The 15,649-nt window shown below is 37.1% G+C and overlaps 1 protein-coding gene across 1 annotated transcript in view; it reads left to right on the forward strand.

Annotated features, from left to right (window-relative positions):
- The window catches only part of ACSS3 (acyl-CoA synthetase short chain family member 3), a 173,753-nt gene that overhangs the window by 90,731 nt on the left and 67,373 nt on the right, over positions 1-15,649 (forward strand). The window contains exon 8 of the mRNA XM_015094557.4: positions 8,261-8,412. Coding sequence (XP_014950043.2) covers positions 8,261-8,412 — 152 coding nt within the window. The remainder of the gene's footprint in view (positions 1-8,260; positions 8,413-15,649) is intronic.

Raw genomic sequence — 15,649 nt, forward strand, 5'->3', positions numbered from 1 at the left:
AATTACTTTGGGAACACATAAAACATAACAGTGTCCAACCGCCTATCAAGGCTAATTAGATTAGACTCTCAAGGAGTGGGGAGCAGGCATTGGTACCTTTCAAAGGAATTCTGGGAAGTTCTAATGTATGTTTAGGTGTGGCAATCACTGGTTTAGAATCGATTTAGATGGTGGTATGGATACAATGGGGGCTTCTCTGGTGGCTCAGCAGTAAAGAATCTTATTGCAGTGCAGGAGACCCAGGTTCAGTCCCTTGGTCGGGGAGATCCCCTGAAGGAGGGCATGGCAATCCACTCTAACGCTCCTAGAAAATCCCGTGGACAGAGGAGCCTGGCAAGCTGCAGTCCTTAGGGTTGCATAGAGTCGGACATGACTGGAGTGACTAAGCAGCAGCAGCAGCATGGATGCAATGAAGGAAAGCAAGATAAAAGCATATTCTCACAGGTGAGGCCTGTGGACTGGTGAAATCCAGTGCAAACAGAGTCAGTCAGTATAACTTTTTAGTTATTAAATTGTCTTTATAGGTATATTTACTCCCTGGGTCAGGAAGATCCTCTGGAGAAGGAAATGGCAACCCACTCCAGTACTCCTGCTTGGAAAATCTCATGGATGGAGGAGTGTGGTAGGCTACAGTCCGTGGGGTCGCAAAGAGTTGGACATGACTGAGTGACTTCACTAGTTACTCCTTTAATAGGAACACAAAGTCTTAGGGCTGAGCATCTTAAAGCATAGAGCAACCATCCCATCTGGCTTTAAAGCAGTGGTAATATATTTTCAAAATCAGAGCAAGATAATATGAGCTATCAAGAGAAGAACTGTAGGGAAGAAAAAGCTCGTCTTTAAAAGAGGTTACGCACTCGTGTGGGCTTCTCCGGTGGCTTAGTGGTAAAGAACCCGTCTGCCAAGCAGGAGATACAAGTTTGATCCCTAGGTCGGGATGATCCCCTGGAGAAGAAAACAGCAGTCTACTCTAGTATTCTTGCTGGGAAATCCCATGGACGGAGGAGCCTGGCGGGCTACAGTCCATGGGGTCATAGGAGTCGGACATGACTTGGCGACTAAACAGTAACAAAGCATGTAGTCACTTGGCACATATTTCAGAGCTCACAAAAGGGTAAAGAGCGTATATCTCCCTGTTCTCTGTGCTCAGCTATCTAATTTCTCTTACTTGGAAGCAGTCAATCTCTTGTTTACAGTAGTTCATTCATGTATAAACTGTGTCTTTTCTTTTTGGCTACAAACAGCCTTGTACAAATGGTATGCATACTATTCTATGTTTGGCTTTTTCACTAAATGATATACCCTAGAGAATTGCTTATGTTTTGACAAGTCTCTAGTTTAGATGTTGCATGCCCAAACTCGTATCCCTTGATAAAGGCACCAGGCATGTCATAGGAACTCAACAAATGCTATTGCCAATTTCATCATTCTCCCAAAATAAATAAGCTGACACTGCTACACCTGTCTCCTGAAATGAAACTCAGGAGTAGTCCATAAGGGATTTTTGCTGTCTTCACTTTAGAACTGCAGTAAAAACATGCCTTTGATGACATTCTCAGAAGTAGTGTTCAAAAAGAGACCAAATGTATCTCAAATCCTGCCACAAAAAGAGGCAAAAATTGTAGTTGACTCAAAAATGTTATGTCAGAGTCTAAGAAATTATACATGCTCTTGACCCCGAAGCCTTGCATAAAATGAAATCATAGGATTAGTAATTAAGTCAGTTAATTTTTTTGCTCAAAAATTTTATATTTAAGTATACCTTTGTTTTAAGTTGTTGTATTCCATACTCCTCTGTGTTGAAAAATTAAGCTACTAGAAACTGTGTGAGAAGTCTAGATATTACCTATTTTCTGACTCTGAACTTACACTTGTGGTGCATTAATATTAACACCTTGAAGCAGTGAGACCTAGATGGTTTGTAAGTGAAGGTTAATTTTATGATATTTGGTGCCTAAGAAAACTGTCACATTCTCCATGCTTTGTACCACTGCTAACCACAATGTAAATATAAGCAGTTGATATTTTATAAATCTCTGATGTTAAAAATTCATGATTTGTAACAGCTGAAAGCTCATAATCTCTGCTTTGCCATTTCGTGATTGCTTCCTGCCTTTGTTTTCTGGGTAGCAACCGAAACACTGTAGACTTTAGAGGAAGGAAATCAAAGCAAATGGTAATGACACTGACTGCATTTTAAAGAGATTTTCAGTTACTGTTAGCTGTATTACTGCTTTGGATGTGTGTGTTTGTTGAAAATTCCTATAACCTTAGACTCTTCTTAGTTTAAAGTTGAATGGGTTTGGGACTGTTCCCCCTTATTGAATACATAAGTTCTGGAGTCAGTGTCTCCAAGCAACTCAGCATGCTTAGTGTATTAATGGTTAATTTTTAAAAGCATTATAAAGGAGTTGTGTTACATATGTGTACATGTATGTCTGTATGTGCATATGCGCCTATATGTGCAGGAGGGGAGGAGCGGAGAGTATTCCATCAAATCGATAAGCCATTTGATTCTTATTAAGTCATTTTCATTTAGAGTTTGTGGTTCAGGAGGCTTACTAGCTTTGCTTCAGTTTTCTGAAGCTACTAGTGCTGAAGACATACGGGTCCTATGTTTATTACGATGGTTGTTTCCATTATTAAACACAAAATAGCTTACAGCACCTACTATGTAATTTTTAATAGTATTACTACATGAAAGTGGAGATGTTAGTCATTCAGTCATGTCTGACTCTTTGCTCCATGGACTGAAGCCTGCCGACCTGTCCAGGCTCCTCTGGCTACTGAAGTGGGTAGCCATTCTCTTCTCCAGGGGATCTTCCCAACCTAGGGATTAAACCCATATGTCCTGCATGGCAGGTGGATTCCTTACCATCTGAGGCACTGTGTCCTCCCTAACCCCCCATGATTACTAGAGTATAAGTTCCTTTAGGGCAGGACCTTTCCTGGCTTGTTCAAAAAATCATTCCTAGGATTTTGAAGAGTATCTAGCTCATTGTAGATGACCAGGAAATATTTATTAAATTAATGAATATGTTAGCACAGTCTAATGTATTATGATTGTATGTAACAATGGTTTCTGATGACAGGTCTTATTTTGTGCTGTGTTGTATTTGCTGAGCTGTTATATCAATCAGAACCTAATGTTTCTGTAAATCAGCAGGCTGTTTTGGGAAACAATAATTTCTTTGATATAACATATTTATATCAAGATTTGAGATTGAATAGAAGCTTTAAGAAAGTAAATAAATTCATAAATATTAAAGTAATTCTGAAATAAAGAATTCATGATCATGAACTCCTTATTGCAAAATTCAGACTTAAATTGAAGAAAGTAGGGAAAACCACTAGACCATTCAGGTATGACCTAAATCAAATCCCTTACGATTATACAATGAAAGTGACAAATAGATTTAAGGGATTAGATCTGATAGACAGAGTGCCTGAAGAACTATGGACGGAGGTTCGTGACATTGTACAGGAGGCAGGGATCAAGACCATCCCCAAGAGAAAGAAATGCAAAAAGGCAAAATGATTATCTGAGGAGGATAACCTTACAAATAGCTGACAAAAAAAGAGAAGCTAAAGGCAAAGGTGACTGCAGCCATGAAATAAAAAGATGCTTAACTCCTTGGAAGAAAAGTTATGACCAACCTAGACAGCATATTAAAAAGCAGAGACATTACTTTGCCAACAAGGTCCGTCTAGTCAAGGCTGTGGTTTTTCCAGTCATGTATGGATGTGAGAGCTGGACTATAAAGAAAGCTGAGTGCCAAAGAACTGATGGTTTTGAATTGTGGTTTTGGAGAAGACTCTTGAGAGTCCCTTGGACTACAAGGAGATCCAACCAGTCCATCCTAAAGGAAATCAGTCCTGGGTATTCATTGGAAGGACTGATTTTGAAGCTGAGACTCCAATTATTGGCCACCTGATGTGGAGAGTTTGACACATTTGAAAAGACCCTATTGCTGGGAAAGATTCAAGGTGGGAGGAGAAGAGGCCAACAGAGGATGAGAGGGTTAGATAGCATCACGGACTCAATGGACATGAGTTTGAGTAAACTCTGGGAGTTGGTGATGGACAGGGAAGCCTGGCATGCTGCAGTCCATGGGGTTGCAGAGTCAGACACGACTGAGTAACTGAAGTGATACTGATACTGAAAGGCAAAGGAGAAAAGGAAAGGTATACCCATTTGAATGCAGAGTTCCAAAGAAGAGCAAGGAGAGAGAAGAAAGCCTTCCTCAGTGATCAATGCAAAGAAATAGAGGAAAACAATAGAATGGGAAAGAGATCTCTAGATCTCTTCAAGAAAATGAGAGACACCAAGAGAACATTTCATGCAAAGATGGGCACAGTAAAGGACAGAAATGGTAAGGACCTAACAGAAGCAGAAGATACTAAGGAGAGGTGGCAAGAATACACAGAAGAACTATACAAAAAAGATCTTCATGACCCAGATTAACACAATGGTGTGATCACTCATCTAGACCCTGGCATCCTGGAGTGTGAAGTCAAGCAGGCCTTAGGAAGCATCACTACGAACAAAGCTAATGGAGGTGATAGAATTCCAGTTGAGCTATTTCAAATCCTGAAAGATGATGCTGTGAAAGTGCTGCACTCAATATGCCAGCACATTTGGAAAACTCAGCAGTGGCCACAGGACTGGAAAAGGTTAGTTTTCATTCCATTCCAATCCCAAAGAAAGGCAATGCCAAAGAATGCTCAAACTACTGTACAATTGCACTCATCTCACACGGTAGCAAAGTAATGCTCAAAATTTTCCAAATCAGGATTCAATAGTATGTGAACTGTGAACTTCCAAATGTTCAAGCTGGTTTTACAAAAGGCAGAGGAACCAGAGATCAAATTGGCAACATCCCCTGGATCATCAAAAAAGCAAGAGAGTTCCAGAAAAACATCTACTTTATTGACTACGCTAAAGCCTTTGACTGTGTGGATCACAACAAACTGCAAAATTCTTAAAGAGATGAGAATACTAGACCACCTCGCCTGCCTCCTGAGAAATCTGTATGCAGATCAAGAAGCAACAGTTAGAACTATACATGGAAAAACAGACTGGTTTCAAATCTGGGAAGGAGTACGTCAAGGCTGTATATTGTCACCCTGCTTGTTTAGCTTATATGCAGAGTACATCATGCAAAATGCTGGCTGGATGAAGCACAAGCTGGAATCAAGATTCCTGGGAGAAACAGAAATAACCTCAGATATGCAGATGACACCACCCTTATGGCAGAAAGTGAAGAAGAACTAAAGAGCCTCTTGATAAAAGTGAAAGAGGAGAGTGAAGAAGCTGGCTTAAAATTCGACATTCAGAAAACTAAGATCATGGCATCCAGTCCCATCTCTTCATGGCATATAGATGGGGAAACAATGGAAACAATAAGAGACTTTTTTAGGGGAGGGGCTCCAAAATCACTGCAGATGTTAACTGTAGCTATGAAGTTAAAAGATGCTTGCTCCTTGGAAGAAAATCTATGACCAACCTATAACCTTTAGTATGCTGACCAACAGCATACTAAAAAGCAGAGACATTACTTTGCCAACAAAGGTCCGTCTAGTCAAAGCTATGGTTTTTCCAGTAGTTGTGGATGTGAGAGTTGGATTGTAAAGAAAGCGGATTGCTGAAGAATTGATGCTTTTGAACTGTGGTGTTGGAGAAGACTCTTGAGAGTTCCTTGGACTGCAAGGAGATCCATCCAGTCCATCCTAAGGGAAATCAGTCCTGAATATTCATTGGAAGGACTGATGCTGAAGCTGAAACTCCAATACTTTGGCCACCTGATGCAACGGACTGACTCATTTGAAAAGACCCTTCTGCTAGGCAAGATTGAGGGCAGGAGGAGAAGGGAATGACAGAGGATGAGATGGTTGGATGGCATCACCAACCCAGTGGACATGAGTTTGAGAAAGCTCCGTGAGTGAGTGATGAAGAGGGAAGCCTGGCATGTTGCAGTCCATGGGGTTGCAAAGAGTCGGACATGACTGAGCGGCTGAGCGAATTTGAATTCCATAATAAAAAAATATCACTTATTGTCTCATGTTCTTCTGAGGAATAGACAATCTAATGCAAGATAACTGAACCTTTAGTAGTTCAACTAACTTACAAAAAAGTGTGAGCTTTTACTCATCACTTCCATTCATATCCTAATTGTAATGACATGTTATCATCATTTTTTATGCTTAATAAATATAATATTGATGGAATTTTGTTTGATGCAGGGTCAGAATTTATTATCTATAACAATATGGGACAGTTTTTAACTGTTATTTCTAAGAAACTATTTTTTCATTATCCTTAGATATAATTAATTTGAAGGTGCTGTGAAACACAGCGAATCGTGTCCTGTGTGTAGGCAGTCACTGTGGCGTCGCATTTTCCTTAAGACTAGTGTCTCTTCAGTGAGTATATTATCATTGTCTCGTGACCCTGGCACAGTAGTGGAATTCAGCTCAAACTGCCTATGAAATAACCTTCTTCAGTAGAGGTCAAACCACTTTAAAATATTATCTCAGTGCTTTTAGCTTATCAAAGAGTTATTGGAAAAGCGATTTATTCTTATTTAGCAGACAAGAAAATGGCAGCATTGACAGGGCAAGTCAATTGTGTAAGATCATTTGAAAAATCATTTCTATGGGGGTGAGGTGACGTTTCCAAGGTTACAATCTACCTCCCCCGGTGATCAGTGCCTAAGACAGACTGAAGAAACAAAAGTCAAATCTTTACCGCCCTTGGTGAGAAATAATAAAGTTGGTGCTGATATGCCTATGCCTTCAATAGGTATAAGTTAAATTACGTACATGAGTTGCCAAAATGTATTTGGCAGCTTTTTCTACTATGTCAATGTGTGTAGGATGGTAGTGAAATAAATTAAAAGCAGGTTTCCAGGGTAGTTGTGATAATAAAAATGAATTTCTAATTGCAAGAAGTATCTTTGTATTTAAGGAGCAAAAGGAGAAGCAACAGAATATAATAAAGAGGTAATTAAAAAAGGAAAATATAACTATATTAAAGAATATTGAGAGTAACTTTAAAAAATATGTAAAAACTAAATAGTACCCTACGAGAGATCCAATTAGAAGTGGATAGTGAATCAAAATTATTAAATGACTATCATATCATATTTATGATATGATAAATGTCATATCATCATCCACTCCTTTATTAGTTGTTTGGGGAGACCTCTAAGTTGGCTTCTAGCAAATTCTTTCCTTCCTTCCTCCCTCCCTCCTTCTTTCTTTTTCTCTTCTTTTCTTTGCTTACCATAGCTCAGTGTTTCCCAAGTGTGTTTTCCAGGATATAAGGTCCATAGGATGCTCATATGCTCTTCAGTTTTCAAGAAATGGTCCAAAATAGGACACCTATTTATCTCAACCACTTCCAAAAGGACTTGACTATGAAATATACATTATATACATATAAACATTCCAGGACCTGACTTCAGAAACAAAGAGAGAAGTACCAGTGATGAGAATGGATTGAGGAATGAGGGAATATAGTTGGGCCAACATAGATTTTATGGGATCCTTTGATTTTTTACAGAATTACTGATTTATTTATGCCATGCTCATTTTCAGTTAAAAATGTTTTGTGTCCTTTTGAATTGAATAATCCATAAAGATTGTTAGGTTTTTGTGAGTGGATTGTCTGTTGAACATGCATAATGTCATTTTGAGGCTGTGGAAAACCTACATTTTGAGATATCTTATTAGATTTTTTAAAAATTCTTAGAAATTGGTTTTCTTGAAGTGAGACATTTAATTGAAAAGGTCATTGCTGAGAAATCACTGTGATTCCAGGTTTTTCTGTCTTCTCATATATTTTGAGACTTGCTATTGTCATTTTTAATGGAGATCATGAAAAATGTGTAATGTTAGAAATTCATAGTAACCACATTTCTCATTTAGTCTGCCAGACAAAACAATATATTTAATTGCTTGGAAAATAGAAGACTGTTTTATTGCTTTGAATTATATATATATGTATTTCTAGTCCTTTATGTTTCAAAACTAAGAAAGGAAAAGTTGCAGTTTGAAAAGCTTTTAGGATATATAGTATTGGAGCAAATCGCTTGTCTGATGCCTGGGCATTTTGTTTATTTATGATAGAACATATTAAAACTAAGATACGTTAGATCCCTATTTTATTAATATTGCTATGTTAAATGTGTAAGTATTGAACAGTCGATGAAATAGGAGACATTTTATCTGGTGACATTTTGAATGAATCTCGTTGTAGGGGAAGCCTGTGGGAACACCAGATGCTGGAGCCTATTTCCGTGTGCTCGCGGAGCATGGAGTGGCTGCTTTGTTTACAGCGCCGACTGCAATTAGAGCGATCCGTCAACAGGACCCTGGGGCAGCCTTGGGGAAGCAGTACTCTCTGACAAGGTGAACTTGGGATGCACAGGGCAAATTACATTAAAAACTGCAATCACAGTGAATAACTGAACACTGTATATTTTTTCTAGCACGGTAGTACCATTATGGAAAAAGTCAGAGGTTCTGAATGTTAAGAATGGCTGTTCTAAATGTATTTTTGAAGGAATTGGAAATTTAGCTATACTGTGAAGATTTTTTAATACCATGTCCTGTTTATTTCTGTTCAGATTTTCTCAGAATAGTTCTCCTTTTAAAACTACTCTGCTTATATTTTCCTTAAAGCAGAAGGAGATAATGTGTATGTATGTATACATACATCCTATGTATGTGATTTATACATGTATGTATATGTATGTGCGTTTGTAATCTAGTTCTTTACCACTGGCACCACCTGGGAAGCCCCACTCTCTCTGGTAGTAAAGAACCCAGAGGAAGCATAAGAGATGCAGGAAACATAAGAGACACAGGTTTGACCCCGGGGTCAGGAAGATCCCCTGGAGGAGGTCTTGACATCCCACTCCAGTACTCTTGCCTGGAGAATCCCATGCACAGAGGAGCCTGGCGGGCTACAGTCCATAGGGTAACAAAAGGTCGGACAGACTGAAGCAACTTAGCATGCAAATGTACATATATATAAATGTATATGTATATATATAATATCTACCTTTTGAAAATAGTCTAAATAGAGGGAAAATACTTAATTTTACTTATAAAGATAAAATGTGCAAATTATAGTCCAAATTACCTATGTTGAAAGAGTGAAGGAAATTATTTTCCTGTTGTTTTGTAATAATGTGCTCAGAATAGATACTTTTGTGCTGGTTTATTGCCATTCATTTTAGCTTAATGATATGTACATTCAGAGATAATTATAGCAATTTGCATCTTCAAGGCAGTTTCCAGCATCAGTTCTCATTGAACCTTTCTGAAACAGGTCACCGCTATCATAAACTAAAAGGATTTTGTAGTTTCTTCAAGTTAAAATTGGTTTTAAATTAAGTCAATTTGAAATTTTTAAGTTAAATGCCAGATGTTATGAATTTTGTGCTGCTAGGGCCCAAAGAAAGGGTTAAAACAGACACTGTACAGCAGTTGCAGATGTAAGCAAGATTTCAATTTGGGCAGGGTCAGTGATTTGGTTCATTTGTTTCTTTTTGGGGGAAAAAAAAAGGGATCTGGATTTACATTAAATGTTCATAAATGAGCATACAATGTGTTCATAAAATAATCTTTTATTGTATTTCTATTCACTTTATTTACTACATTGTGATATAGTTTACTCCATTTCAGTAAAAGAAGAGAAACATAGGTTTTGGTAAAAACATCTGAGGCTGTGTATAGTATCCATGTCTTAACACAATTCCAGGGCTTTTGAAGAAATGGTGACCTTGTTCTTGTAGCGTCCCTTTTCTGACAAATGCATTCTGATTACAGGGCATGGAGGTGTGTGACGATCAAGCTAAAGTCTGTTGTTTGCTACATCATCTTTTCCCATTTGTTCCATGGGTCAGATGATATCCTTTACTGTAAAGGCAAGAAACTATTTCTAATTTGCCTGAAGTATAAAGTGTCAAATAAAACCAAATGAATACCTATTAAATCACCAATAAATGAACATCTATTAAATATCAGATTTAATAGGTGTTCATTTGGTATTGAATGAATGTCAATACCAAAATACCAACTCTTTCAAACTGATAGGTATAGACACAGAGTATGAGATTTTAGTCCATGAGATTTTAATGTAGGAGAAATTGCAATAAGCTCCCCTGGTCATGCCCCTTTGTCTTTAGGCATTTAAGTTATTCATGATGATGTGAGCCTATGGTTTAAGTATCTATTTATGAACGCAGACTCTAAAACAGCCTCAATTATTCAAATGACTACTATTAAGAAAGGCAAACACTTGCTGATCACCTACTCTGTGCTAGGCATAACCAGTCATAGTTTGTTGTCTCACTGGTTATCAAAATAAGTAGGAATTGTGATTATTCTCATCTTACAGGTAAGGAAGGTTAGGGCCAGAAGTTAAGTGACTTCTTCAGTTCAGTTCAGTTCAGTCACTCAGTCGTTTACAACTCTTTGTGACCCCATGGATCACAGCACGCCAGGCCTCCCTGTCCATCACCAACTCCCGGAGTTCACCCAAACTCACGTCCATCGAGTCGGTGATGCCATCCAGCCATCTCATCCTCGGTCGTCCCCTTCTCCTCCTGCCCCCAATCCCTCCCAGCATCAGAGTCTTTTCCAGTGAGTCAAGTCTTCGCATGAGGTGGCCAAAGTACTGGAGTCTCAGGTGATCTAACTCGAGCCTACACTCCTAACTAAATACCATGAACGTAACACTTCCTGTGAAAAGTAAGTTAGGAGGCTAACTTGACCTAGGGATTTTTGTCATTCATGGGATAAATGCAGCTTTTCCTTTTTATATGTTTATAGTCTATAAGAATATTACCTTCACTGACCTACTTGGATTGATTATGACTTGTGGACTAAGAGAATGTTAGAAGAGACCTCCAAAATCCAGCTGTCTTATTGTAGGCAACTGAGGTTCAAAAAAAGCTGTTTGGATTCGAGGCAGAATGAAAGCCAGAACCCAAGTCTTCTCATACAACTATAACTTCAAGTTCATATTTATGTTCAAGACAATTTCATGCTGACTTACTGCGTGGACATTTCTTAGATATTATAATTGCAGCCTCATGATTTATTTGCAGGTTGCTTCTCTCTCCTTTTACAGAACGTTTTGTGATGGTATTTTCTTTTTAAATGTTACATAGCTCATCAAAGGTTGCCAGTCTAGGTTCGATGCAGGGTGCAGGATGCTTGGGGCTGGTGTACTGGGATGACCCGGAGGGATGGTGTTGAGGGGGAGGGGGGAGGGGGGTTCGGAATCGGGAACACATGTACACCTGTGGTGGATTCGTGTTGATGTATGGCAAAACCAATACAATATTGTAAAGTAAAAAAAAAATAATAATAATAAAATAAATAAATAAAAATAAATGTTACATAGCTCATCAAAGGTTGTTTTAAAATAAATTTAAAGATGTTCCCCTAAATTTAAGAGGGTACTCTAAAATAGGTAACTAACCAGAACTATAAGTTATTTTATCAGACAACTAGAGTTTGGAAAAATAGGTAAGACATCATCTAGTGAAATCATTTCATTTCACAGCAGAGAAAACTGCCACAAAGAGGTAAAATAACATTCCCAGGATTACCAAGCTACTATAAGGCAAAAGCTGGGCTAGGCAGTACTGTATGGTAATTTGGATTCTGACTATGGAGTTAGACTCCTGGGTTCAAATCTACCACTTATTGACTATGTGACCTTCAGAAAGTTATGTAGTCTCTCTGTTCTTTTGTGTGTGTGTGAACTAGTGCAAGAATATAGTGAAAATAGAAGCTACATAATTCATGCAGAGCACTTGGAACTGTTTTTAACATGGACTGTCTTAGCTGTTATTATCATCTGCTTTCCAATTTACTGCTCTTTTTCATACATCATAGTGATTTTTTCCCCCCATGATCTTCTAGTTCAATTTTAGTAAAGTTAGAAAAAGAATCTGTGCTGGGATTTCCATTCAAGATAGTGCAGTACCTCATACTTTGATGTAGCCTTTCTTTTCCAATTACATAGCAATGAGAGTTAATATGAAAAAGAAGAAGCAGAGCATCAGTGCTGAGCTGAAAAATAAACTTTTCTGTGGACTAGAAATGGATTACAGTGGCAAAATGGCAAGGGCGGCTGAAGCCAGAGGCTTGCTACAGGCAGGTGTTGGCAGAGTAATAGGGACTCAGTGTTGCCTTGTACTCCGTATGGAGTCAGAGTTTGCTCAGTGATTGAGGATGGGCTGGGGTGTTAACACACCACTCAGAAAAGGTGGCTGATCATGATGACTGCCAATTGTTTTCTGGGACTGTGACTTATAGCAGACATTGGTCCAGGGGTCTGAATGAGACAAAGGACACCCCAGCAATCAGAGGCTAACCAAACTGCCCATCTGTTATCCTGGAATAGGATCTGTGATATCCCAAGTATCACTGGATTAATAATTCTGAACCATCGTTATGGCATTAGATGTCACAAACCTATTGAACAGAGAAGGTGAGCATAGGAGAGAGAGAGAGAGACAAATGACCACACAGAACTTCTATTTTGAAAAGATTGTGGGAAATAAAATTCTAAATACATGAAGAACTCGAATGCTATTGAAATCAACACAACATGGATTCATTCCAGTTGACCTTATTTTTGTAATATAGTCAAATCAAACTTGAAAATAAGTATTTTAAGGATAATCAGTCATAAACTAAAAACTTTTATGTAAAATGATTAAACTTGGATATGAAACAATAGAAAACTATAGTGGATAGTGTAAACTAAATAAATAAATGGACACGATGAAAGACTCTGTTAAAACTATAGGATATTACCGAGGAAATTACTCAGAATGCAAAACAGAGAGACAAAATAAAAAATCTGCAAGGACAGTTAAGAGACGTGGAGGGAAGAATCAGTTCTGTTTGAACAGAAGCCAAAATAACAGTAATAAAATGGTGGAGAGTTTTTTCAAAAGCTTACTTGAATTTTCTAGTGGGGAGAAAACAGAATGAAGGAAAAAGATGGAGATAACCACTGGGACATTGATGTAAAAAATAATGGTGTTCTGTTGTGTGAACTAGAAGTTGATGAAGCATTACTGAAATGATATATTTTATTTAACCTATGTTGGCACAAGTGAAGAGCCGTTTTCCCTTGTTTGGTAGTTTATGGACCTTGAAAGAAAATATTCATTTTAGTTTCCTTCTGCTTATACTTAAAACCAAAAATTCTTCACCATAATTTCGCTTTGGCTTTTTATCCATTACTATACAGCTTCCTATGTATTTTGGAATAAAATTAATTCAACAACAATACCATTTTACTGTTTCCCTTATTGGTTAATTTTCAACTTCGTTTGAGTGTTGAACGTGCTTGGTTTTATATAGAAATGAGGAAAGATGTATGGGTCTCATTCCCATTCATCTCTCTCCATTTTTTCTACTCTGGGTACTGTATATTGTCATTTGTTTATGCTTTTAGTGTTACGCATTTGGAAGTTGATTCATCTTCCCATGTGTTGGCATCATCAGAGTATCTCTCGTACTGAATTACTCTATACCAATCTAGGGCAGCCCTACCCAGGAAAATTGGTATCTACAGCATAGTAGCTACTAGGAACCTGTCGCTACTGAACTCTTGACAAAGGGTTACTACTGTGAAGAAATTGATATTTTTAATTTTTTTCAATTTTAACTACATTTTAAATAGCCAGAGATAGTTAGTAGCTACCATATTGTACAGTGCAGAGACAGGATGGATATAATGAATATGAGTAAATTTTCTCTCCAGAGAGTCCAAATAACTGTGAACATGGCGAATTTTCACTTTTATAAATTTTTAAATAAAAATATATTTTTGAATTTTTAAAATGGGGCATTCATCTGTTTGTAAAATTAATAAAATAGTGGCAAGGTCATTAATGAGAAATTTCACGGTTGGAAAATGTTCAGTTCAGTTCAGTTACTCAGTCGTGTTTGTGACCCCATGAATCACAGCATGCCAGGCCTCCCTGTCCATCACCAACTTGCGGAGTTCACTCAAACTCATGTTCAAAATGTTAGCATTCCTTTTTTGCAAACCTAAAGAACTAAATCTCCTTTAAAAAATAAGAATACAACTCTTGCCCTTAGGCTTGAGTTTACCTTTAAATTATAATTTGTCTTTCTATTATAGATTTATACTAAATAATCATTTGGTTTTAAAAATATAAAATTATGTAGTATGGTTTTGTTTATTACGAGAAATTAGGAGTTAAATAATACTGGATTAAATATTTATTAAAAGATTTTAAATTGTTCTGTCAGTCATGTCTTATTCTTGAATTTTATCTCTATTTATAGTGAGTTTATACTCATTATATAATTTGAAGTTGGTAATTGATAAAAATAGTAACTTTGGGGCAGTTTTAGGAATTTTAATACAAATATAGATAGATAGTTTCCAGTGTATTAAGGGAGAAGAGATCATCTATGCTATTTGATGTTAGGCAAGAAATACTGGAGTAGCTTGCCATTCCCTTCTCCAGGGGATTCTTCCAACCCAGGGATTGAACCCAGGTCTCCTGCATTGCAAGGAGACTCTTTACCATCTGAACCATCATGAAAGTCCCTAAATTACCAGTGAGCCCCAAATTTTACCTCTGCTTCTGGTAAATACTAAGGTGATTTTAATGAAAATGGAGGGGATTTTTTCTGACTTGCAGAGAAGGCAAACACCACTTTTACTATTGTTTGTTGAATATCATACCTTTCCATTTTGCTTATTAGTACCATTATGAAGATTGCCGTCATGATGATACTAATGTACACTTAAAAGATAAAAAGACAATAGAATTATAATATAAAACCATAATATTAAATAATAAGTTTAAAGATACATAAGGCTGAAATTTATAATGAAATAAGGAATCAATGCTATGCATGATTTTTTATTATTATAATCAATTAATTAAGTTAGTTGAAGTTTACTTGGCTAGGGGAAAAAAGCCAAAAAATTAATTAAAAGTTAAAAAAATGATGGTAATATCAAGGTATGAGTTGCCCCTTGATTAGCAAAAGATTATTTTGTATTGTGTGATAACATTTTTAAATGACTGTATTTTACATTACATTTTCATTACTAAATACCGTTGAAATTCTAGTTCTTAAGTTTCGTATATCAACTAAACACATGATTATCTGGATTGGTAGAGGTTTTTGAAGAAATCTATGGCTTGACAGATGATGGAAATGTGGCCTCTGATGTCCATAAAGTACCTCCTTTTCGTTGTTCTTTGCCTATAGTATTAGACTCAGCCAAACATATTAGTTTTATAAATTTTAATACAAATTATCTAAATGCATATTATTCTTTTTTCCAGACATCAGACAGTTGGATATTTACTTCTGCTCTTAAAGAAAAATTTGAGACTAATAAATTCTGTTACACATGTTATTAGAAAGAAAGAAGGGAGAAAAGTACACTGTGCTCTAGAATATGGCTACACTTCCAGTGAAATACAAAAGCTAACTCCTCTGTTGGTTAGTAAGAAAACCATGCTTGAAACCTCCTATAGTCATAAATGGCAAAAATACAGCAGAAATCCTAGTATGGACATATACCTGCATGTGTTCTTTCTGTTCTTCAAATTTCCTGTAA

Source organism: Ovis aries, chromosome 3 (assembly GCF_016772045.2).
Source record: "Ovis aries strain OAR_USU_Benz2616 breed Rambouillet chromosome 3, ARS-UI_Ramb_v3.0, whole genome shotgun sequence".
NCBI lineage: Eukaryota > Metazoa > Chordata > Mammalia > Artiodactyla > Bovidae > Ovis > Ovis aries.